Source organism: Mytilus californianus, unplaced genomic scaffold (assembly GCF_021869535.1).
Source record: "Mytilus californianus isolate M0D057914Y unplaced genomic scaffold, xbMytCali1.0.p SCAF_13, whole genome shotgun sequence".
In the NCBI taxonomy this organism is placed as follows: domain Eukaryota; kingdom Metazoa; phylum Mollusca; class Bivalvia; order Mytilida; family Mytilidae; genus Mytilus; species Mytilus californianus.
In genome coordinates, this window is record NW_026262615.1 from 37,691,941 (window position 1) to 37,719,499 (window position 27,559).

Sequence of the window (27,559 nt, forward strand, 5' to 3'; positions counted from 1 at the left end):
TTGGTGATGATTCATTCTTTAGCAATTGTTTGGCAATATTGGTAGTTTGAGATACGTCAGAAAATTGTATTGCATTACATGCCTTAGATGAATACATTTTTACCCAAATATGTATTGGAAAATAAGGAAACTCAGCATGGCATTAATAACAGTATTTAATACCATATAAAAATGTGTTGTCGAGAAGTTAAGATTATCATTTAAGAATGAAAATTAATTTTTCCTGTAAAATTACTTTTACAGGAAAAGTTATTCTGTTTTTAACTGATGGCGAAAAAACTGCTGGTGGAGAACCACTTGAAGTTATAAAGGAAGAAAATAAAAAGATGAACAACTGCGTTGTGATATTGACATATGGTCTTGGACAACGTAAGTATCGGCCCAATTACCGTTTTTTATGATTTGTGCTAAATTTTACCTGAAGTGTTTTTATAATTTAAAAATGAACAAATAAAATTCAGAATTAAAGAGTAGTACCAGTATCTTATGCTTGTAGAAACATTAAGATTGACAATATATGGATTTATATAAAACTAGGACGACAGAAGCCTTTTCATGTTTCAGAGCAAAATTTTGAAATATAATTTTTTTCTTCATTTTTCTGTATATTACTGAGTTAGTGTTATTGGTAGTTTACAGTAAATAAACTCATCATAGATACCAGGATTGAAATTTTGTATTTGCGCCAGACGCGCGTTTCGTCTGCAAACGACTCATCAATGACGCTCTAATCATAAATGTTAAAAAAAGCCAAATGAAGTACGAAGTTGAAGAGCATTGAGGACCTTAAAGGTACAGTCTGTGGTTAAAGTTTTCTAGACTGTTATAACTTAATCAACGCGTCATGGAATTTTTAGAAACTGGACCAAATGCCTATTAAAGATCAAACAACAATAGCCAAACAAAAATTTTGAAAACTTGCACAGAAGCGTCCTCATGAAATCGCATCTGAGTAAAGAAGTTTGGTTATTTAACACACATTTTATTGATAAATTTTAAATGCAATTAGTTTTTGGCAGTAAATATCACACAAGAAATTAAACTGATAGCACCAAATAACAAATGAGACACTTGAGTTCCGTATATAGACTTATTAACAAATATTATAATTAAAACAATGTAGACCATTTAATTTTTTATCCAAAAATTATTATGTACGGTTTAGCAAAAACACTACAATAATTTAATACAACAATATAATCTATTGCATTGCTTATAATTTTATTTCAGAATTAAGTACAAATGCCATACAGATGTTGAAAGATATGGCCGCTCAGACAAGAACTGATGTTAGTTATGGTGAAATACAGGTACACATGTATTATGAAAACCCGCTGCATTTGTTTGCACCTGTCCTAAGTCAGGAACCTGTTGTTCAGTGGTTTTCGATTGTTGATGTGATTCATAAGTGTTTTTCGTTTCTCGTTTTTTTAATATATAGATTAGACTGTTGGTTTTACTTTTTGAATTGATTTACAATCGTCATTTTGGGGCCCTTTATAGCTTCCTGTTCGGATTGAGCATAGGCGTCGTGTTCAAGGCCGTCCTTTGACCTATAATTGTGTACTTAAGCACATTGTGACTTGGATGGGGAGTTGTTTTATTGGCATTTATACCGAATCTTCTTATCTTTATTGTGCCATTACTAAAGTTTAAGAGTACTTAAAATGAGTTCAAATTACTATGATGTAATTTTAAAAGTCACAGTACGACCTTCAAAAAATAAACTAAAAACCATACCATATACATGATATAGTCAGCTTTGAAAGGCCCCAAATTGAAAAAAAAATATGATACAATTTAGTCAAGGAAATCAAACAGCCAAATTTATAAAAAATATTTATTCAAACTATTGATTTTCAATACAAAACATACAATGTTATCGTGGGATAGCTGGTTGAATTGGCAAAAAAGTATTTTATGAAAGGGGTTCTTTGACATACGTTTTAGGCTTCATAAACTTTTATTATTTTTTGTCCCAATTTCAGATCTGAATAAATATATCAGGCTAAAAGAGTTTAGTATGTTACTAACTATATGACAGATTTACATAATAAGAGTTAACAACTACTGTGAATTCATTTATTTTCGTGGGTACCAATTTTCATGGATTGCGGAAAACTTGCCTTTCCGTGGATATTTGATTTCGAGGTTTGCATACAACCTGATAGAAAATATGTAATTCGTTGAACATTTAAATTCGTGGTTCACCCATACCCATGAAAACCACGGAAATTGGTATCCAACGAATAATAATGAATCCACAGTATGAAGACAGGTAACATATTTCAACCAGATATTAAATATATAATCTTTGACATAACATTAAACGAATGGATTCATCGGACCAAAAAAATTACCTGCTAACATTGAAATGCTCAAATTGTTCTTAATTAAATAGCTTAAATTGAGTACACATATAATAGAAATTCCAATATCTTTATTTTTCTTTTCACATGTTAAAAGATCGGCGAATTCAAGCACATTAATAATCCTGACTTCCTCAGATCTTCGATGGCATCATATTATAATCGTTTCAGTAGCAATGAAGAAATTCAGAACCCAATCTTTTCTGTACCATACCAGGATTTGTTTGGGATAGGTATGTTTGTGTTTTTTAGAGAATATTTCCCATGTTTAATGTTAGCTTTTAATGATTAAAGTTTCTGTCCGTCAGTTGAACATTTCAGTCACATTTTTCCCAGCAACTACAATATTTATACTTGGTATATACATTGAAACATGAGAGGTTTGACCTGGCCCTTATAAAACTCAATTATATAGACGTAATGCTCTTAAAAAAGTTTCAGAGGAGTTAAAAATTTAAACACAATCATGTTTATACTCTATCAAAACATGAAGATAAGGAAAAGTTCGCAGGTATGTGCATAACACAATTACAGATCTAACACTTTTTACAACCTGTTTGTTGGAAACTGTTATATGTTCTTGGCATTGTTGCACATATCAGAAGTTTTTATTTTTTCACTGCAATTGGGTGTCTTATGATACATTAACAGCCCAGCAGATATTATTATATACTACCGCCCACTGCCGGACTTTTTGGTGTATTGCTGTTGACAAGTGTTGTATGAAGTTTCTTGACCTCAGAATATGTATTGCAATCACATTCCAATGACGTATTGCTCAGTCTGTGAAAACTTGAATTTGTAGATCACAAACCAACAATGCAATAATGTCAATAATCAGTGATTACACGGACAGTTGAAATTCTGAAGCGTAGGACAAAGCAAACACTTTTGTCTTTAATCGGACATTGTTTTGTATTTTTTTTGTACTGTTGAAATAAGTTTTTATATAATAATAAATACTTACTTACTTTGAGCGATGTACTAGTGTTGACCATGCGCGGTTCTTTTCGAATTATCCGTCATCTGCTGATTGTGTGATTTTAATATTACTACGCGGGCCTCAAAGGATTTTAAATCGGAAATAAATGTGAGTTGTTTGTCTTTCAAAGCAAAACAATGTACAAAATTAGTTGCAGGATAACGACACCAACTGTTGAGTGTTTTTAAATATCAGCTTTATTTGTACTCAGCTCAAAGTAGGAGTAACAGCTCACTGAAGCTGGCATTACGCCTGTGTCTTAGCCTCGTACAAATACAGCTGCTAATCAAAGCTTCTTGATAATATTTAGATACCAAGCATTTTGCATTGTAACACATTTTTAGATCCGTTACTTATATACTTTCAGTTTGCCTAATACGTATATGCTCTTCAATTTATGCACGTATATGAAATGCTTATCACATTTTAATCAGAAACTAGAAGTTATAGTTTCTTGAAATTTTGTACAAGGTTTGTTATTGGTTAGCTTAATCATGTGCTTATCTACTCTATGTTGTCTGCTTCCACATTTTTCGTTCGGTATTTGTATTAATAATTTTATTTGACTGAAAAGCAAGAGCTGAGGTATATATTTGTCAGCTGTAGCTCAAATTACATTTTGTTATTTATTTAATATAAAAATAGATATTTATATATATCTTACAATGAGTATTGAATAAAGGTGTGTCCTGGAGCATATTTTCTAGCTAGCTAGCTATCCTGTTTTAAGTCCTTGCTTACTGCAGGGATAAAAAGCATACATTTGGCAGCATTTAAAATTAATCTGGATTATACATATTCCATCAGTAAATAATAATGGTTACTCATTTAGTTTAAAGCAAATACTGATTGATTGAAAACACATCCCAAATGCTGACCTATAATTTAATACTGTAAACTAATTTTAGCGAGAAATTTATTGTTGTAACTTTGGCAAGTAGTAAAATATCGTGAATACAAATTGTTGTGAATATGTAAAACTTGGACATTATTTAAATACATCAAGTAAATTTTTAAATTGGAAAGAGCTAAACGTCAAATAAAGTAGATGCGAAAAATGTTGGTTTAGACTCGCTAAAGTTTAGAGTAATAACCTTTCTTTTGTATTATTATAATTGTCTATTTTTTAATTACAATGTAATTATAGGTTTAATTTCTTCTATATGCCTGCCTGTCTATAGACCTGGTGGGGAATTGGTGGGCGTGGCATGTTCTGATGCGACTGTCAGTGACATCATGTCTGATATTTCATACTTTAGACAAGGAGAGTTATCATATGCATTCGTCATTGATGGAACAGGGAGAACTCTCATTCATCCATTGTTACCATTGCCCGATAGTGTGAAGGATGACCCAATTTATGTAAACATTGAACATTTAGAACGATCTACATCAGCTACCATGGTTATAGAATCAATGAAAATGTAAGTAAAGTCGTTTGTTGCTTCGTATCATATTTGTTTTTCGTTAATTGCTTTTACAATGATCGGGAAATTTGTTTTCTCGTTTTTGGTTGTTTTGCATTGGTCATTTCGGGGCCTTTTATAGCTGTCTGTGGTATGAGTTTTACTTGTTGTTTTGGGCCTTGCTGTGATCTATGGTTGTTGATTTCTGTGTCATTTGGTCTCTGGTGGAGAGTTGTCTCATTGGCAATTAAACCACATATTCTTATTTTTATAGCTCTTTTTTGGTGATAAAAGATACTATTCTAAACAGATATTATCCGGTGTCTGATACTATCCGGTATGTGATACTATTCTGTGTCAGATACTAGCCAGTGTCAGACTATATAGATATGAGAAGATGTGGTATGAGTACCAATGAGACAACTCTCCATCGAAGTAAAGCTCTCTCACAGGCAAACAACCCAAAAATACAAGAGCATACACCACAAGCACGGGGACACATTGTTTCTGATACTATCCTGTGTCAAATACTATCCTGTTTCAGATACTAGCCTGTGTCTGATACTATCCTGTGTCAGATACTATCCTGTGTCAAATACCATCCTGTGTCAGATACTATCTTCTGGCAGATATTATCCTATGGCAGATACTATCCTGTGTCAGATACTATCCATTGTCAATGCTTCACCTGCTTACGAGATATACATTTCCCAACTTATTTGGTATGCAAGAGCTTGCAGCTCCTACTCAGACTTTGTAAAACGTCACCAGTGTCTGAGCAGAAAGTTGATTAACCAGGGGTATGTCAAAGAACGTCTCGTCCTTTTTCTTAAAAAGTTCATCGGAAGGTACCAAGACCTTGTTGATAAATATTCCGTATCAAGTTCGCAAATAATACATGATGGTCTTGAAGTATAGATTCTGCGTACTGACGCTGTTTATCATCTTAATAACGTGTTCAAGTGTTCTTTTATTTGTCTTTATTGATATTACTTTTACTGTTTAGCCTGTTTTTGGTGATATACATCTGACGTGGCTCTGTACTTATGCATCCCGTCATTGTGTTGTATGTATTATTTTTCATTTTTGCTTGTGTGTTTTGTCCGTGTGACTTTTTATGTTTCTTTGATACATATGACGTGTCTCTGTACTTTAAACATCCCACCATTGTGATATTTTTGTATTATAATTTTTGCATACTTTGAACGACAAAATTATTTTATATCTCTATCTGTGTGACGTTTACATTCTGACTTCAAACACTCTATTCTACGCCAGAGTTAATGTTAAAATTACGATTTTGTCCCAGAGCTTAAAATCCCTCGATCCTTTATGGGCTGATTTGGCATACATAAATAAAATACAAAAATAAGTAAGCAATGAACGAGGTTGTTAAATGTAATATATGCTTTTTGGACTTCTTTGTTAAATATTTGTTCGTTTTTGTTCTGATTAAGATTGTGACACGGTGTTGACTGCTGTACCCCTATTTTACATTTTTACCTATTATGTCTGTTTGTTTTATTCACGCGTCGTTGTCAGTATAATGGAATTTGATGCGACTGTCATATAAGAGAGAGGTTTAGCGCTATAAAACCAGGTTCAATCCACCATTTTCTACATAAGAAAATGCCTGTACCATGTCAGGAATATGACAGTTGTTGTCCATTCGTTTGATGTGTTTGTGGTTTTGATTTTGCCTTTTCCTGTTCCTTCGGTTCATGTCACAGGGACATAGAAATAGATGGCTTCTGTATGTCTGTCTATCTGGTTTTGTAATTGCTTTCACATTTTTAATTCTTCCAAGACTTTTGATGTGTCATATTAGCAATGTTTCAGATGAGTTTTAAATCAGTACTGATCAACAATTTTTAAAAGAGTTGTGCTCAATTGAAAAATGTATTTCCGTTATAAGCACTCTCAAGCTTTTATGAAATTTAAATGAAGTGAAAAAATAGTGCTGATCAATTGTTTGTATGCCCTTTTAAATGTAAATAGATTTTCATGAATTTTCTCATATTTGCAAAGTTTTTGAGAAGTTGAATAATCAGTCCTGATAAGCAATTTTTACAGAAGTTATGCCCCTTGGAATAAGTTGTTTTATCGAAAATTGCATTATTAGTGATCACCTACATTTCTTGTTGGGCATTATTGAAAGTCTGAAAGAACCAAATAATATATATAAGAGTTATTTCCCTTGGACAGATACAATATGTCCATTGACAGGGAGAATTGAAATGCTATTGTTTTATTATAACTATTCTTGTAGTGGAAACACAGGAAATGAAACATTTTATTCGAAAAGGACAGTCCCCCGGGGTAACATGCTGTATGAGGGAATTGAAACTGAAAATGTCCTGTCACATTATTATTGGAAACCAGTAAGTAACTTATAATATATCATCGAAGATGTTTCTGTTGGGAATTGATACTGAGAAGTTATTGAAGTGAGCAAATACTTATGTATCAGAATGTTTTATAAAGATGACTATAAGAAATTCTAAAACAAGTATTCAAATTTTGTCTAACAGATGTTTTATGATATACCGATGTCAGCCAATCCCTCAGTCAACACTTTGTAAATCAATTATCATATTAATTAAAAACAACATGAGAATTGAAAGCTCCCTTTTAATTTTTGGGCTTTGTTGTTTATGAGTTACTCGATTTTAACCGTTAAATTTAAGGAAACTGTTCACATATCGCGCACTTAATCCAGTATTCCTAGGTTGATGTCCTGCAAATTTTACCTTATTGTTTAGATTGTTAGATGAAAATTCCTTTCGATTTTAAAAATTTTCTGGTTTGTGGTTCTAAAGTTATTGAAATTTAATTGTGAGATTTAAGTAATTTTTTCACATATTGTACCATAACTTGAGTTTGTTTGGGTTGATTTACTAGAAACGTTACATAATTGTTGGAATTGGTAATCATAACAAACTGTTTGATTTAAAAAAAGTTCTGGTATGACATTCTAAAGTTTGGCAGTTTGATAAATAAAGGTCATTAATTAAGTGTCATGCACTAGCTCTAGTATGTTTGATAAAATTACTACAAACTTAACACTGTTGTTAGTATTAGTATAAGTGAATGTTTAGTTGCTTTTAATTTTGAAAATTTTCCGGATTGTGTCATTCCCAAGTTACGGGACTTCTAACAGTCATATTTGATGCAATATTTATATGCCTAAGGGTATCTCAGACATGTTTTTCTACAGAGCCATTTATTTGCCTCTGATTAAATGACTTCTTAACATCCCATTTTATTCTTTCAACAATTTCAATATGCACAAAAAGGTCGTGCAATGTATTCGTGGCACAGCTTTTGTTATATATAAACAACCAAAATATGGTACGAACTGAAGAGAATTAAACATATCACATGTTCATCTAGATCAGAATTTCATCATTAATGCGAATCACGCTTCAGAAAGGCATGGCGTAAAAAGTATAAGGTATGAAGTTTGATATTTCAGGATTGCTTTATATAAATTAACAGTCTCGCCTACTTTGGGATTTACATTATTTAACTCATACAACCGTATGAAGAAAAACTCAGTTCATAAATGTTTAGATTTAATGACAAAACTACAGGTTCAGACTTTCTGTTCAAAGGTTTCTATTTTTGTAGGTCAGCCAGAGTAATTTTTCAGTGTGTATTGTCGTTGGTGATAACGATAAACAGCCTATACTAGACCCCCAGACTGTTACACAAGACAGTTTTGTTTATCATCGATTGGACTATACCACAGCAGAAGGGTCAAACTGCCGACATTTTACACGGTTGGGTACAAAAGGTACTGTTTTATAATATGATTTGAGTTTTTATCATTTTTATTTTGCAGATTTAATCAGACCTTGACCACATGGATCATTGACAATGTTAAGTTTATGTGATACTTATTGTTAATCCTTATCTTTAAGACTTTCAAAGTAAAATCAATCATGGTCAGTAAGGCAGGCGAGACATTTATGCATGTGTACTTTTTTTACTGTAATCGACCACGTTTAGTACGCATTTATGAATATTTATATCCCTTTTCTTTCCCGCAAAATCGAGGAAAAAAATCTAGTTCACTTTAAAAAGCCTTTCAAAGTGAACTAATAAACCATTATTTAATCTTTATTAAAGACTACCTTATTCAAGCTTGTAAAGTTCGCATTGGTACATTGTCCGCACCCCCATTTTCGTGACGAGAATTCAGGAAAAAAACTTTTTGTAAATGCTTGAAAACGTCTTATGAAACTACGGTACATTCAAATAAAGTGTGATTATAAGCGTATCTCTTATTTCTTGCTTACCGTACTCTATAATCCGTACCCCTGCCTGGCAATATTAATTTTCGAGAAAAAAGATCACGTACTATACAAGTCTGAATACCATATTTAAAGATACAAATAATACATAATATTGTTTGTTTAATTTAATATTTTTTTATATATTTTTGTTTTATCAATAAATTTAAAGTTCTAAGGCCAAACAAAAATAGGTGTGTTGAAAGTTGCTCAGCTGGCCCTATTTTAAAGGCTCCGACCCTACCTTATTGAAAAAAATAATAATAAAACATTTGGTAATTTTTCGGTGTGATTTTCCTTAGCATGTCCCAAAATCATCTGGGTCTAATACTATTATTCCAATTCTTTCTTGTGCAAATTAAGAGGACTGATACAATACCAGTAGGATTGACAATTGTCATGATTTACAAACAATTACATTTAAAGCAGTTAGTTTTAAATGTACCAATATACCAGGTACTGCCAATCTTAATTGACCACATTTAATACTTCTGTATTACATAATAAAACACACTTTATTATTCAGCTCAATACACAATATTCTTGATATCAATAGTATTTCTATAATATAACTTTTGAGCCATACTAAATAAAAATATTCTGTAAATTATGTGTGAAGGATGAATTGTTGAGGATTAAAAATATGATTTTTAAAGAACATACACAATATAAAATATGTAGATGAAATATAACAAAAAATCAAGAATCTAGATTAATTTAAGTTAAAATGTTCAGTTATTTGCTTAAAACAATAAAACAAATGCATAACTGAGTCTAATCTGCAATAATATTTAGTTGTTTTATTACCATTATGTTAATATTTAATGGAATAAGGTATTTGTGCAGGTACATGTATTGGAATTAAAGAAATTTATTTCTTTTTACATTTTCTAATGAAGAATGAATAAAATTGAGAATGGAAATGGGAAATGTGTCAAAGAGACAACAACTCGACCAAAGGGCAGAAAACAGCCGAAGGCCACCAATGAGTCTTAAACACAGCGAGAAAATTCAGCAACCGGAGGCGGGCTTCAGCTGGCCCCTTAACAAAAATGCGTACTAGTTCAGTAAAAATGGACGTCATACTAAACTCCAAAACATATAAATTAACAAAAATTAAAATCATACAAGACTTACAAAGGACAGAGGCTCCTGACTTGGGACAGGCGCAACAATGTGGCGGGGTTAAACATGGTTAGTGAGATGTCAACCCTCTCCCTTTACCTCTAGCCAATGTAGAAAAAACAAACACACAGCAATACGCACAGTAAAACTCAGTTTAAAAGAAGTCCGAGTCCGATGTCAGAATAGGTAACAAAAGAAACTAAGCAAAATGACAATGATACATAAATTAACAAAGGACTACTAGCAGTTACTGGCATGCCTGCTCCAGACTTGAATTAAACTGATTGAACGATTATGTCTTCGTCACATTTTAATAAATACTTAATATTTTGTTGCTGTTGTTAAAATGTACATTTTTAATGCCTCTTTCTGGAAATTCTTCTTTCCACCCATATCAAAATTAATAAATTCAAAAATATTTAGAAAACAGATGTGAAAAATCAGTGCACTTTTAAATTGTGCATCAATATTGAGAAATTCTTCTTCATCTTTCGCCAAAATAACTTATCCAAAGTTCTGATGGCGGTCTTGAAATGTTTTTCGGGGGTTGTATAATGAAAAAAAGAAATTGAAATTGAGATCAGAGTAAAATATCTTATAAGCTGAAAATTGGCTGAATCACAGCACTGACGATGCTTTGATTTTATCCATATTGGCGAAAAAGGAAATGAGCAATGCCCATTTTATCGACAGAAATGTATTCATACATTTTGTAGTAAAATTAAAGTTTTAGTATTTTTAAAACAGCATAAAAAATATCATGTCCTAAAAATACAGCACTAAAAGGGGAAAAAAGTGAACACAAAATGTAATTTTCAATTCATGTTCGATTTAACGTATGTTATTTGACTCTTGATATATCCCTCAATCTTACAGATAACGCATTTATCTTGTTGTTTCACAAAAAGTGTAATGTTTAGCTTATTTCCAGATGTATAATACAGTTTAATTATTTTCACCTGAAATCAATTCATCTGTTCAAACGTTATCTGCTATAGAGTGTTAGTTATAGATTCTTTATAATTCTAATAGCACGTATATACTTAAATTATTCACAATTTTAGAATCAAATGCATTCTGGGTAATATTTGTTAAAGGGTAATTCAAAACATTGTGATTGCTTAAAATGTCCTAAACAATGGAAATTCTACCAAGGATGTGAGATATTTTTACTTCATGAAAGAACAATCAAATTACCCATGATCCTTTAGATTTTGTAATGGCAAATTACAGATAAGTGAAAAGTCAGCCATTGGATGAATGTTTCTATAAATGCAAATTGTTCTGGCTGAGTAAAATTTTGTATTCATCCAAAATTGCTGATTTACATGTAGTGCAGATGTAATTGAAAAACAAATTGAATAAGTTTTATGTTACAGATAAATCTGTTGTTATGTTGACTCCTGGTGCATTCCTAGAGCCATTCAATTACCTAAATGTAGATGAAACTAAAGCAATGATTACCAAGTATGAAGATTTTTTAACAGGGAAAAATGTCCTGAATAATCCAGGGTTAAAGGTCAGTATATGTGAAGTCATTTGTGTTTAAATTAAACCAAATGTTTTGGTAGAAACCCCGATACTATTTTGGATAGAACAGACGAAGTGTGAGCTGGCAGGTCACTAGCCTTCCGATCAATTCCATTCAATACTTTGAGAACCTTTCAACCAATATCCTTTTCAAATGTAAGTATTTTGTTTCCGTATGAAGAAAATGACGTCAAGTTTGATACTAACCATTTCACATTTGCTGATTTTTTGGCGCCGCTCCCTCAGTCATTGTCTATTGACTTTGAAACTTTTGCTTAGTTAACATGTATTAGTTTGTGATTACATGTAGGTCAATTAATTGGGAACCACTTGCGGTAGGTCAATGATATTTGGTGTGCAGATGTATGAGCATTGGTACATCTCATTTCCAAGGGGATTGTTTGGCTCTTTACCCTCAGTCATTGTTCATTGACTTTCAATATTTTGCATAACTTACATGTACAAGTATCGCTATTTTGATTTCAACATAAGAAATTTACTATCAAAATAACAAAAAAGGCGAGACATATCTCTGTATTAACAATTTATATGAAAATATAAAACTTCTTGTTCTTTAATGTGAATAATATTTTAGGTATAAACTGTCTTTCAGGAATCCATATTAAATTCTGTTTCCTCGACTTATCCTGCTGAAAATATCTGGAAGACTAGTGGAGAGTTATCTGAATTTGTTGTATGGCGATATATCGGTACAGCAGATGGGGTGATGAGACTGTATCCTGGTGTTGAATTACCTAAAAACTATGACCACACAAGAAGGGCATGGTAAGTTGATATCAGATGAACAATTCATTCAATTTATTTATTATTACATTATAGATTTTGTTAACCTTCCTTTACCTGACTGTTCCTTTCAATTCATATATTACCTCAAATTTAACAAAAATGTTTAATATACTTGAATGGCTATGTGATACGATAAAACATGTGAACTTCGACTTTCTTTCAAAAAAAAAATCCTTTATTTTATCCAAATCTTCAAAATTGTACTGCAATTAAATCATTGTCCGCATTCTGTAATTTGCCGACAGCTTTTCTGTATGCAATGACCTTATCTATGACACATCTCGATAGAAATTCAGCAATCAAACAGTGCAAATACGAAGGGAAACCCCGTAATGAAAGATAAATTAAACAAACATGGACAGAAGATAGTATTGATTGATTTTGAAAGAAAAAATTAAACACCAAATCATTTAACAACTGTAGTGACAAAGTGTTATTAACTATTTGGAACTCATAAACAAAATTAAAAAAACGAATAAACATCACTTTTTTTATCTCACTTATTTTTCACCTTTTTCATGATTCTCTGTTGATTGTTTATCAAGGTCACAATTGGTAATTATATAAACTTCCGCAAAATGAAGGTAACCAACAGGTTAATAAGCAGCCACATTTTTCGCTTAAAAATTAATGAATGAAATTTCTTTTGTCAATTATATGTAATGGATTTGTAAAAGACTTAAAAATGTACAGAGATGACATAGTTAAGTATATATATGCAGCAGTGGTTCGATGACTTCCATAACATTATAATCACCAAAACTTTAGTTATATGACTTCAATTTAGGAATTGTTCAAAAAAATAAGGTTCCAATTTCCTTAGGCAAAGTTGACCTTAGTTTTAGTAGTTTTAAGAGATGATTTCAGCTTCCCGAATGTAAAATTTCCATTTCTATGTAGCAACATTCCAGCATCGCCTGCATACGGAGTTTATATCTCCCAGTTGATACGATATTCCACGGCTTGTATTTCCGTTCATGATTTCCTTGATTGAGGGTTACAGCTCACAAGGAAGATATTTAACCAAGAGTTCCAAGTGGTGAAGTTGAAATCGTCACTTCGTAAATTTTAAAGACGCCATCACGAGTTGGTTAACCGTTATGGAATATCCATTTCACAGATGACAACGGATATGTTCCAATTGTCATAATTACAATCCTGACATCTTTTCCCCGAATGTGACCTACCGAATTAGACTTATCACCGGGTTTGTACTAACATGAGAACCACGACGGGTGCCACATGTTGGGCAGGATCTGCTTACCCTTCCGGAGAACCTGATATCACCCCCAGTTTTTGGTGGGGTTCGTGTTGCTCAGTCTTTGGTTTTCTATGTTGTGTTGTTTTGTGTACTGTTGTTTGTCTGTTGGTCTTTTTCTTTTTTAGCCATGGCGTTGTCAGTTTATTTTCGACTTATGCATTTGAATGTCCCTTTGGTATCATTTGCCTCTCTTTGACCTAAGATGGCTTAAGTTATTCTTTTAGACCCTTTTTGGTCATATAACTCGTTACGTGTTAAAGTAGTTTTTCATCTATGATTTCTATTTTTTGGAGTGTTTCTGATAAAGGTAAATGCAGAAATTTCTAAAGACGCAACCAACTATATACTGTTATTTTAATTTTGTATTTTACTAGTATGATTGGTATATTAGTTATATATAAATTATACCTTCATTTTAATAGTGCGGCTATATTGAATATTGAATTGACATTGTCTGTCTGTGCATTTTTCGAACAAGTATTTTTGTCACACTTATCTCCTGGCCCTCTGCATACATGAACCGAACAACAGCATGTCCACAGCTTATAATTATATTATTATAGGTATAAAAGAACTTTAGCTCTAAAAGGAAAGGTTGTGTTGTCTGCTCCATACCTCGATCTTTGGGGATCTGGGTACCTGATAACACTAAGTAAAACTATTACAGAAGGGAGGTAAGTCATTGTAGCTATACCTAACCACAGGTATAAATGAACTGTAGCTCTGAAAAGAAAGGATGTGGTGTCAGCTCCATTTATGGATCTTTGGGGATCTGGGTACCTGATTACACTCAGTAAAACTATTACAGAAGGGAGGTAAGTCATTATATATGTACTTAACCACAGATATAAAAGAACTATATCACTGAAAGGAAAGGAGTAGGTGTCTGCATCCTATTTGAATCTTTGGGGATCTCGGTACCTGATTACGTATAGTAAAACTATTACAAAATGGAGTCATTGAATCTGCATCAAACCACAGGTATAAAACAATTACAGCCCTAAAAGGAAAGGATTAAGTGTCTGCTTCCTACCTGAATCTTTTGGGATCTGGGTACCTGATTACGCTTAGTAAAACTATTACAGAATGGAGGTAAGTGATTGTATCTATACCTAACCACAGGTATAAAACAACTATAGCTATAAAAGGAAAGGGTTAGATGTCTGCTTTCTGCCTGGATCTTTTGGGATCTGGGTTCCTGATTACACTTAGTAAAACTATTACAAAAAGGAGGTAAGTCATTGTAACTATACCTAACCACAGGTATAAAACAACAAAAGCTCTTAAAGGAAAGGATTAGGTGTCTGCTTCCTACCTGGATCTTTGGGGATCTGGGTACCTGATTACGCTTTGTAAAACTATCACAAAATGGAGGTAAGCCATTGTATCTGTACCAAACCACAGGTACAAAACAACGATAGCTCTTAAAGGAAAGGGTTAAGTGTCTGCTACCTAACTGGATCATTGGGGCTCTTGGTACCTGATTACGCTTAGTAAAACTATTACAGAATGGAGGTAAGTCATTGTATCTGTACCAAACCACAGGTACAAAACAACGATAGCTCTTAAAGGAAAGGGTTAGGTGTCTGCTTCCTACCTTGATCTTTTGGGATTTGGGTACCCGATTACACTTAGTAAAACTACTACAGAAAGTGGCAGATAATCCTAACAAAAGGAGCTTTAGAATTTATAAATTATGTTTGGCATTTTATATTTGAAGATTTTGTTATCTAAAATAAGTATATATATTAAAAGATATAAGGCTATACATCCATTGAGAAACGCGCGTCTTTCGCAAATACAAAATTACAATACTGGTATCTATGATGAGTGTATTGACAGCAACCCTATGACACAAATAACTAATATATATCTGGAAATAGTCTTTTAAACCAAGTAAGGATCCAGAATTCAACAGCCATATTCTACTTTCATTACACATTACATTTGATCATAAGGTAAACATAACCAGTTCTGCTCTACGTAAATGGTGACATGATACTGTTCTCATACCTATGTATAAAAGGAGCTGAAGTGTTATTCATCAATGAAACAGCAGCAAAACAAAATAAAGTCAGTCAATACATCTATATGATACCAGTTTCAAACAAGATTTTCACGGACTCACAGCATTGCATACTTGGACAAATGTTTGCGTCAGAACTCCAGAAAGTCAACATTGTGTCTGGAAATTGAACCTTAGCATTAGCAACACGGGTAACGCAAATAACAAGAAGAAATGCATTATAAAGATAGAATTGTTTGGTGTATATTAGTTTTGATATTTTTTATTGAGCATTGTAGAGGACAGATTTGAACTCTGAGCTAATGTTGCTTAGATCTGAACATACCTTAAAGAATAAAACATGATGTCACAAAATAATTGATTTCATCCTGAATATGTTTGAAATAATTGTTACTGAATTAATGCGTATTTACATTTACACTTTTTTAGTGGAAGTGGACCAGCATCTGGTCAGACTGTAGCAGTGATTGGGACAGATTTTACAATCAACTATTTTTATCAGATGATGCAGAACACTTACTCAGATTGTCAAAATACCCAACACTACAGGTTAGTCAAAATATACAACAGTACAGCTAAGTCAAAATACACAACAGTACAGGTAAGTCAAAAAATACAACAGTACAGGTTAGTCAAAATACCTAACAGTACAGGTAAGTCAAAATATACAACAGTACAGGTAAGTCAAAATATTCAACAATACAGGAAAGTCAAATATACAACAGTACAGGTGAGTGAAAATTGAAAAATAAATGAAAACATGAAGAGGTCAACTATAGGTCTTTGACGAAATCTGTTTCCGACGGCGGCTTCGGCAATGGCTTCAACAATGAATTAGTTTGTGATTAGGTCAGTTTATGGGGAACCACTAGTGATAGGCCAATGATATTTGGTAAGCAGTTGTATTAGCATTGGTACTTTTCACTTCAATGGAGACCATTTGTTTCTGCTCCCGCAGTCACGGTCTATTGACCTTGAAACGTTTGCTTACTTAACATGTATTAGTTTGTGATTAGGTCAGTTTAAATGGAACCACTAGTGGTAGGTCCATGATATTTGCCATGTAGTTGTATATGCATTGGCACATCTCATTTCCATGGAAATTATTTGGCCTTACCCCCTCAGTCATGGTCCATTGACCTTGAAACCTTTGCTTAGTTTACTTGTATTAGTTTGTAATATGGTCTGTTTATATGGAGCCACTAGTAGTAGGTTAATGGTATTTGGTATGCAAATGCATAAAAATTGGCCATCTTAATGCAATGGAGATCATTTGGCTCGGCCCCCTCAGTCATGGTCTATTGACTTTGAATGTTTTCATAGTTTACAGTTAAATGTTAAAGTTTGTGATTATATCAGTTTAAGCGGAACCACTCATGTTAAGTCAATGATAGTATTAGCATTTGTAAGTCTTCTTTTCCATGGATATTATTTGACCCCAACCCCTATTTAGGCTCATTGACTTTAAAACTTTTACATTGTTTACAAGTTAAAGTTTGTGATTAGGTAACCACTTATGAGAAGTTAATGGTATTTGGTATACTATTTTATAAAGCATTGGCATTTATCTTTTCCATGGAGATTATTAGATCCTGCACCTTAGATCATGTTTCATTGACTTTGAATGTTTTGCATAGTTTATATGTTTAAATATTCACATTTGGATTCAATATTTGCATTTATACATTCAAAATTACAAAAGGAGATACATATCTCTGTGTCAACAGTTTATATTTCTTTTTCTAAACTGTTCAGATTGTAGATGTGTATTTTTCAAACCTTCACTAATAGCATGTCTGCAGCAGTTCTAGAATGGATATGCCCTCTTTTTCCGATAAAATTTCAAATCCCCTGTATGAACCTGTTACATGGGAGACAGTCAAAATCTCCCTTCTTGACAGAAAAATCACCTTATTTCTACCCCTTTTATCGTTTGATAGTACTTTCAATGTATTGCAAAAAAGATTTCATCATAGCTACCATGATTAAAATTTTTAACGCCAGACACGTATTTCCTTTACAAAAGACTCATCAGTGACTCTCGAATCCAAAAAGTTAAAAGAGCCAAATAAAGTGCAACGTTGAAGAGCATTGAGGACCCACAATTCCAAAACGTTTTGCCAAATACAGCTAAGGAAATCTATTCATACTATTCCTGGGGTAGACAAATCCTGAGTATTTCGAAAATTCAAATATTTGTTAACAGTTAATTTATAATTATAACCATATCAACGAAAATTCATGTCCACACAGAAGTGCAGACTACTGGGCTGGTGATACCCATGTAGAGGAAACCTCCACCAGTAGTGGTATCGACCCAGTGGATGTAAATAAACTCATCATAGATACCATGGTTAAAATTATGATATATTCTAGGTCATCAAGAAAATGGTTGTTAAAATTCTATTAAAGAAAATTAAATCTTATCCATTTTTGCTGAAATATTAATATGCTTTGTATCTTGTTACTACATTTTGTATGAAAAAAGATTGTCATGCATAATCTCTCCCTTTTTATTTTAAATTTTACCATACAGTTGCTTTTCACAGAAGATAGCTGTGGTTATTCAAATTATTTCATGATCTTATTACTTTTCAGTTGTTTTGTATTAGACAGCAGTGGTTACATTGTTATACATGAAGACTTTGCTAATCCTGATGCTACCTCACCCAAAATAGAAAATGTTCATGTAATTTACAAGGTAAGCTAATAGGTATAGAACCACTAATTTGGGCACAGTCATAAAGATATTACAAGAAATTAGTACATTTGTTAGACTAAATAGGTCTGTAACTTTGTAAATAAGTAAACTATTTTGGTAATTTGTATATCACTTACATTAGACTTACTTGTGTTTGTTTTACCAAACGTCTAGGAACCAGTGCCCTCTTATATTGAATATAATACTCCTTAAATTACAATCACCTTGTCTGTCCTGCTATTTGTCTGTCCATTTGTCTAACAAATATTTATTTTTCGTCACACTTTTCTCAGAAATTACTAAAGAGAATTACTTTGTGTTTGATTAGCAGCTTGAGTTGAAACATGTGAGCACTTGTCAAATCTGTCAGAAACTCATATACCTACTTTATGTTTGACGATACTTCGAATTTTCAATGTTCTGAATTAAATTATAATTTTTGTCACACTTTGCTCAGATACTGCTCAACAAAATCACTTCATATTTGTCAGAAGCTCAAGTGATGAGTTTGTTACGTGTTTGCCGTTTTCGGATCTGTCAGGGGGTAAGCTTAGCACAACAACACATGCAATCTTGGTACTAAGCCATATAAAGGGAGATCACTCAGTTGATTTAATTTTATTAAGAAATGTACAGTACATTTACCTATTTTGTTTTGTAGCAAAATTTGGTAAATTTTAAATCACAATGAAAAACCTATGAATGAAATCTATTTGGAGCCAAATACTGTAAATTCAGAAATTATTGCGATGTTTTTATTAGTGCGAAAAATACGACAGGGTTATAATCGCAATAATTTAAACTCGCATTTTGAAATTTTTTCTATGAAATAAACAGGACTTTTCTCAATATCGCAAAAATTAAAATCGCATTTTAGTCTAAAATGACAAAATCGCAATAATAAATGCACGCAATAATTTCTGAATTTACAGTAAATAGGTTATATACTTCCTATTCCTTGCATGACAAGGGTTAAGATTCTTGATTTAAAAAAAAAACATTTGAAAGGGGCCTCCATGGTCAAGTGGTCTAAGAAGTCCAACTACTATATCACTAGTATGTCAACACTGAGGTTGTTAGTTCGAATCCGACATGTGGCAGGTGCATTTGACTCCAATCTTAATTGACTAGGATTGTTAGTTTTCCTACTGAAAGTCGGTGGTTCTGGCTTACTCCACTAATAAAAACGGACTGCCACTAAATAGCAAAAAGTGCCAAAAGTCGTGTTAAACCTTAATCAATCAATTAATCTTGATTAAAAAAAACAGTTAATTTACCTGATATTTAAGTTTATATTCTAAATATGTATGATTGATTTGTTTGTTATTTTATTTGCAGGAAAGTGCAATAGCTGAAGACCTATTAAACAATAATATGATGAATAAAGAATCATGCATTGATTTTGAAACTATCAAGGAGCAGTTTACATACAGGGTATATCTTTTTTTTTTGCCTTTGAATTTTTGTTGTTATACATAAGAAAAAAAAAGGAGATTTTAAGTAATACCAAATGCCAAGATGTTTTATAAAAAACACCATTTTTGCATTTAAAACAAGAGTTAAGAAATGAATATGAATAAAAGGACATATACGTCAATGTGACAGCAATACAAATTATCAGAAGACATCTAGAGCTCACCAAACATTAGTGCATTAGAATACAGGTGTTTAAACAATATGCCCAGCTATAAATTTATAAATTTAAATCATGAAGATATAAAACAAAATTAACAAATTAACCATGATGTTGTTATTGCCTTTTAAGATCAGATACTTTAAATATTTAGATAAGAAAAACTTTCATTTTTAAAATACTCATCTAATAGAAGGAGTTTTCGTAAATGTCCATGCCAATTTGATAGCTCTTTGGTGCAACCTTTATGTGATTTCGTATGATGTATATATATAGATTCTATCAATGCATCAAGTGCGATACATTATTTCTCCACTTGATATCGTTTATTTTTAAATTTTAAAAGCATGAAAAGCGAGGCTCGCCAAGCGCCTTTTTTCCGTTACATCACAAAAAAAAATTCAGAGGAAAGCAAGACAATTTGACGTCATAATTGAATTTTAACTAATAAGGAACCGATATCAAACGAACCACACATTGATGAAATAAAAAATAATCAGCAGATCAGGAAAAAGTTAAATCTACTAAGAATTAGAGAAACTCTAATAAAATTTGAAATAACAGGTAAACTAGGAAATATGCATTGGAAATATGACTAATTTTCATCTTTTTCAATTAATTCTAAAAGGCCTCTTCAACGCTCATTCCTTTTGTAACAAAATTAGATATTGTAAATGTCAAAATTTGAACAGCAAGATATCTGTATTTTTCTGTTGTTCATCTTTGAAAGACAGATTCCACAAAATTCAATGATACAACATTTTATAAAGGAGTTGGTACGCTAACTCTTAATTTTTTTAACCGATTTCCACCACTTGGATCATTTGTGACGTCATAAATATAGATGATTTTCGTAAAAACTTGTTTTTAGGCAGAATTCTGCAAAATATGTAACGGGTTTCTGAAAAATTAACAGTGGCGTCACCCTTTGCCCACAAATATTTTTGCTGATATATTCTTTGTATACCATATTACTTCTAAACACAAAATTTCAATGGGGAAGGAGTGGCGCCATATATAAAGCAATGATAAAAGGTTGACAAAATTGAACATTTCTCGAAAAATCGACGAAAATGAAATCTATTCCTATTTCAGGCTAATAATATTTATAGATATGAACCAGATATACAATTTTTCTGAACATACTTTTAAACATAATACATTTAATAACACATACATAAGTTTTAGTTTAATAATTGAAGTTCGAAAATATAACACATTTAAAGGGCGATTTATTGGGTTCCTGGCTCTACTTCTTTCAAAAAAATTAATCTAAATTATAGCAGATGTCTTTTTCAGATTGATATTTATTCTTGTCCTGTTTTTGTACTATGAATCGAGTGTCCATAATGTAGTGCTTTGTATCGATCTGATGAGAAGTGCTTTGTGTCGATCTGATGAGTTAAGCAATTTTAAACTAAATTTTTATAGTTTGTTCTTATGTTGTGCTGTAACACCACTGTCCAATGTTAGGGGGGGGTTGAGCGCTCACAAACATGTTTAACACCGCCACATTCTTTATGTGCCTGTCCAGAGTCAGGAACCTGTAGTTCAGTGGTTGTCGTTAGTTCGTGTCTGTCCTATTTGATTGTCGTAAATTGTTTTGTTAATAATTAGGCCGTTGGTTTTCTCAATTGAATAATTTCATATATTTCATGTCAGGGCCTTTTATAGCCGACTATACTGTATGGATTTTTCTCATTGTTCAAGGCTGTACTGGTGCCTATAATTGCTTACATCTATTTTATTTGAACTTGGGTGGATAGTTGTCTCATTGGCAATCATACCACATCTCCTCATTTTTATACTGTAGGTTTATTTTCACATATTAATTCTTATTGTGAAAACAGCAAAAATTAAACGGAAGTGAAATTTTCCCTGTTTTTAGTAGATGTTGAAGGCAGTCTTATTTTCATGCATCAGTTCTTTTCGAAGAAATAGTGAAAAACAAAACTGCATCTAAATTTTCAGTTTTTACAGTAAGATGTTGAAAGCAGTCTCATTTATCAGAATCTGTGACATTGTTACTATTTCCGCATTAGGGTCCTTTGTGGCTGAGTGGTCCAAGTAGTTCAACTTCTGTACCAATAGCATGTCAACACTGAGGTTGTGAGGTCGTGGCCCACACAGGTGGTGCAGGTGCATTTGACTCTAATTTTAATTGACTAGGAATGCTTTTTTTCCAGCCAAAGTTCGGTGGTTCTGGCTTGCACTCTGGCTTCCTCCACTAATAAAACATGGCTGCCACAAAATAGCCAATAGTGCTGAAAGTGGAATCTAATCACCAAAAATCAATCAATGAAGTGTATTGAATTTATACCTGTTGTATTTTTCAGGTTGCAACAAATGGTAATGATAGAATGAATTCATATGCTAAATACAAGATAGATCCAGTTCCTAACAGTAATATATTTATGGTCATAAGACAGAGAGTCCACACAGCTTCTACAAGGTGTTGCAGTGTAAGTCATTACCATATGTACAGTAATAAGGAGATGTTGTATGATCACCAATAAAAAAAACTATCCACCAGAGATCAGGTGATGTGAATATAATTAACTATAGGTCTCTGTACAGCCTTCAACAATGAACAAAACCAAAATCCTATACAGCCGAACCTTGATCTGTTGAAACTGGAGGGACCTGACATATCTATTCAACTCATTCGAGGTTAAAGATATCTGAGGTCTTGAGATGTGTACGCATCATCGAGAAAATTTATCACCACACAAATAGCCCTGTACTAAGTACTCCTTTCCGCAAAGATAGAGAAAATTTCTGGATAAGGGAATTAGGGACTGTAATGCCATATGGTTGCAATGATAATGTCAAAGGAGTAGGAAATTTGTCCAGTCCTGCCTGGAGTGATGTTAATGTAATGAGTTTATTTAATACTACCTTACGACAACAACGTAGTCATGGGCAAAAACATTACCATCGGCCTAATGTAAAAAAGTCTTCAAAATCTAGATCGCCCTCTGGGAGCTTTGATGACCTTCTTTTACATCTTCATCATCCACTAGGGTTACATTACATTAGAACTATTCTTTTTTCACTGCCTGTTAATTTTCTTAAATGTTTGAAAGATTATTCACTTGACAAAGGATGTTTCGTTACATTTTCTTCAATATACAGACTAGTCAGTATTATTTGTGATGTAGCTCTTTTCCGTCTTTTCAAACCAGTAAGATCGGAACCTTTACATGAGGAAAAGAGAAAATTCCTTCCTGTTCACTTTACCAATAGAGGAATTGATGCAATCAACATCTGCAACGTTCTACATCACAAGGAGGTAAAATCTAAAATTCCTATTTATTTTCAAAATCAGTCTGTTCCTATTGTATCCCACAGTTACACCAAAACCATTGCACCTAAAGTATTTAACTATTAACAAGCATTGCAAGACCTTGACTTTGAACAATACCTCAAAAACCCACCGACATGTGACTGTTCCCACTCGCCTTATAATTACAGCCCCTCTGGTCATGTTATAACTGGGGATCTAAACATAATTCAACATGAAAATCTCCGAAAGGTGATTTCTCATGGTCCTAAGTTTAGAGAACCCCAACACATCAATTGGAACCATAATTTCAAAATAATTATGGATTCCATTGAGGACTACGCCAGAGCATGGGCTAAACGAGAAGAAGTTGAACTGGACACTTTGTAAGAATGGGTCAAAACTATCAGGTCTCTGATAAAACGTCGCATTCATAAGTTGAAAAACTGTGTGAATGATCGACCAAAGTCCGTTTTCAGAGACAAAGAGGCCGTGAAATATCTATCAACTCTTCATGATAAGTATGTTGTTGTTCCTGCGGACAAACTTTCAAATAATATTGTCTTTGTATGTAAATCGTATTACTACGAATGTCTTGTAAATGAATTAGGAATAAATGAGCACTCAGGTAATCCCACATACAAAAGCATATCATTTGACAAGGATGAGATTTTAGCAAATCATAAGTCCTTCATGGCTTCAATGAACATTACATTGAACACCAAATCGGAAGACTTACCTTGTTTGTATTGGATACCTAAGCTTCACAAAATTCCGTACAAAAAACGGTACATTGCCGGCTCATCTGCATGTTCCACTAAAGAATTGTCCATTAGATTGACTAAAATTCTGTCCGCAGTGAAAGAGGGTCTTCAGAAATACTGTGAAACTGTTTACTCGCGTAGTGGTATTAACCATATGTGGATTCTTAAAAATACTAAAGAACTTCTAGATAATTTTAAATCTAGGTCTTTTTCCGAAATTAGTTCTATCAAAACTTTTGATTTTTCAACCCTGTATACCACCATTCCCCATGTGAAATTGAAAAATCGCCTGAAAGAAATAATCCACAATGCCTTTCATCATAAAAATGGTAGCATACGCTATAAATGTATTACTTTGGGATATCATAAGGCATATTTTGTTAATAGTGAACAAAAGGGTAAAACATGCTACACAGAAGAACAAGTGATCAGTATGCTGGAGTTTCTTATCGACAACATATTTGTTGAATTTGGAGGTAGACTTTTTCAACAAATTGTCGGCATTCCTATGGGAACGAACTGTGCGTCTCTCCTTGCCGACCTCTTCTTATTTTCATATGAATCGGAGTTCCTTCAGACACTTGTCAAAAACAAGAAGATCAAAGAAGCCAGATTATTTAATTTCACTTTCAGATATATTGATGAAGTTCTTTCCATTAACAATCCGAACTTTTCTGATTGGGTTCCATTAATATATCCCCCAGAACTAGAAATTAAAGAAACAACAGACACGGCTTCCTCCGCCTAATTTTAAGACTTATATCTCGAATTTGACATACACAGTCATCTCAGTGCCAGAATCTATGACAAACGAGACGATTTTAGTTTTAAAATTATAAATTTCCCCCACCTTAGTAGCAATATACCAACTTCACCAGCATATGGGATATACATTTCCCAACTTATTCGATATTCAAGAGCTTGCTGCTCCTACTCAGACTTTGTAAAACGTCATCAGACTGAGCAGAAAGTTGATGAACCAGGGGTATGTCAAAGAACGTCTCGTCCTTTTTCTAAAAAAATTCATAGGAAGGTACCAAGACCTTGTTGATAAATATTCCGTATCAACTTCACAAATAATACATGATGGTCTTAAAGTATAGATTCTGCGTACTGACGCTGTTTATCATCTTAACAACGTGTTATATTGTTCTTTCATTTGTCTTTGTTCTATTATTATTATTACTTTTACTGTTTGGTTTGTTTTCTGTGATATCCATTTGACGAGGTTCGGTACTTATACATCCCGTCAATGTGTTTGTATTATCTTTCATTTTTGCTGGTGTGTTTTGTTTATGCGACTTTTTTGTGATCTTTGGTTCCTATAACGTGACTCTGTACTTTAAAAGATCCCGTCATTATGTTATTGTTCTATTATATGTCGTTATGTTCAGAACTTTTGAACAATTTTAAATCTCGGTATATTTCTGAAATTAATTCTAACATAACTTTTGATTTTATACCCTGTATACCAACATTCCCCATGTGAAATTATTAAATTGTTTTGAATAAACATTGAACGACAAAAATTCTTCTTATGTGACATTTACATTTTCTGACGTCAGACACGCGAAGCAATGAATGTGGTTTTTAATTTGATAGAGGCTTTTGTGCTTTTTTGTAAATGATTGTTTGTTTTGATATTGTAACACAGTGATGACTGCAGTACCCATATTTTGACTATTTTATTTATTATCATGTCTGTTTTGTTCACGCATCGTTGTAAATATAACGGAATTTGATGAGACTGTCGTACAAGTGAGCAGTTTAGCGCTATAAAACCAGCCTGTACCAAGTCAGGAATATGACAGATTTTGTCCATTCGTTTGATGTGTTTTGGCAATTGATTTTGCCATGTGATTAGGGACTTTCCGATTGAATTTTCCTCGGAATTCAGTATTTTTGTGATTTTACTTTCTACCATTTCGATATTGTATCTTGTGTTTGAAGAAAACGCATTTAATATCCCAATCCATATTCATTGATGGTACATGCAGTATTAAAAAATAAGTTATTTCATAAAAAATAAGACAGAATAGACAGTTCACATCTGATGTTTACAAAGATAAGGATATATAAAGTACAAAAGTACTTGCGAGACGAATAAATTGTTACAAATGTATTATTTTTCAACTTTCTTCTTAGCCGCTGTCTGCTGAGGTCACGTCTTAAATTTGCAACAAAAGTTTGAACTGTGAGTTCATTCATGTTTATTATAAGTTTCGTTATTCATTGATTTTTTTTAATAATTCTTGGCTTGGGTGTATTATTTCATTCCGTAATTATCTCTGTTAAAATGTGTTCCACAAGCATTATTTTTCGCATGGTCAAACATCAACTATATTTGCCAATCTGATTGTTATACAAACAAACTGATTAAAATATATCTTACAAGGAAGCTTATTGTGATGCACAATAAAACATGCATTACTGTAAATTCAGAAATTATTGCGTGCATTTATTATTGCGATTTCTCAAGAAAAGACAAAAATGCGAGTTTATTTTTTGCGATTTCGAAAAAAACAGCATACAGATCTATGTTTCAGTTATGAAAATGCGAGTTCTTATTATTGCGATACCAACCCAGTCGCATTATTCGCATTAATAAAATCCTCGCAGTAATATCTGAATTTACAGTATTAATATTTGATACATAATTTCGAACTATTTTTTTTTTCCTTCTAAAATTTCTTTTATTTTGAACTTCATAGCATCGAGGTAAATTTATGTTCATTCTTTGAGGGCACTTCAAAATATACTCAGGTTAATCAAGATTTCCAATCATCTAAGTTCGAATCATCAAAGTTGGAAATGCCAAGAACAAACAGGAATTCTGCCGGGGTTTACAAAATACCTCGAATTATCTTGGATTTCGACGCAACTGAATTAAACACAACAAAGTTTGACTGTAGTAAGGCCAGTACATAACAAAATGTAAAACAATTCAAAAGGAAAACTAAAAGTTTCTGTTGTGCTGTTACCCCATTGTCCCAGGTTAGAGGGAGGGTTGGGATCCCGCTAACATGATTAACCCCTCAAAATTCTGTTTGTATGTGCCTGTCCCAAGTCAGGAGCCTGTAATTGAGTAGTTGTCGTTTGTTTATATGTTACATATTTGCTATTCGTTCATTTTTTGAACATATATTAGGCCGTTAGTTTTCTCGTTTGAATTGTTTTACATTGTCATTTCGGGGCCTTTTATAGCTGACTGTGCGGTATGGGCTTTACTCATTGTTGAAGGCCGTACGGTGACCTATAGTTGTCTCATTGGCAATCATACCACATCTTCTTTTTTATATTAACAGCCTGATTGATGTACAAAACAATGAACAAAACTAAATATGATAGACAGCAACCAATGAAAACCACGGAATTAC

At 32.8% G+C, this 27,559-nt stretch overlaps 1 protein-coding gene across 1 annotated transcript in view; it reads left to right on the forward strand.

Annotated features, from left to right (window-relative positions):
• Window positions 1-27,559, forward strand: part of LOC127723932 (VWFA and cache domain-containing protein 1-like) — a 61,643-nt gene that overhangs the window by 18,647 nt on the left and 15,437 nt on the right. Inside the window, exons 8-20 of the mRNA XM_052230648.1 lie at window positions 244-369; window positions 1,231-1,310; window positions 2,467-2,602; window positions 4,397-4,775; window positions 7,027-7,138; window positions 8,388-8,553; window positions 11,557-11,696; window positions 12,321-12,493; window positions 14,339-14,449; window positions 16,231-16,350; window positions 18,400-18,502; window positions 19,841-19,936; window positions 22,472-22,597. Coding sequence (XP_052086608.1) covers window positions 244-369; window positions 1,231-1,310; window positions 2,467-2,602; window positions 4,397-4,775; window positions 7,027-7,138; window positions 8,388-8,553; window positions 11,557-11,696; window positions 12,321-12,493; window positions 14,339-14,449; window positions 16,231-16,350; window positions 18,400-18,502; window positions 19,841-19,936; window positions 22,472-22,597 — 1,868 coding nt within the window. The remainder of the gene's footprint in view (window positions 1-243; window positions 370-1,230; window positions 1,311-2,466; window positions 2,603-4,396; window positions 4,776-7,026; window positions 7,139-8,387; window positions 8,554-11,556; window positions 11,697-12,320; window positions 12,494-14,338; window positions 14,450-16,230; window positions 16,351-18,399; window positions 18,503-19,840; window positions 19,937-22,471; window positions 22,598-27,559) is intronic.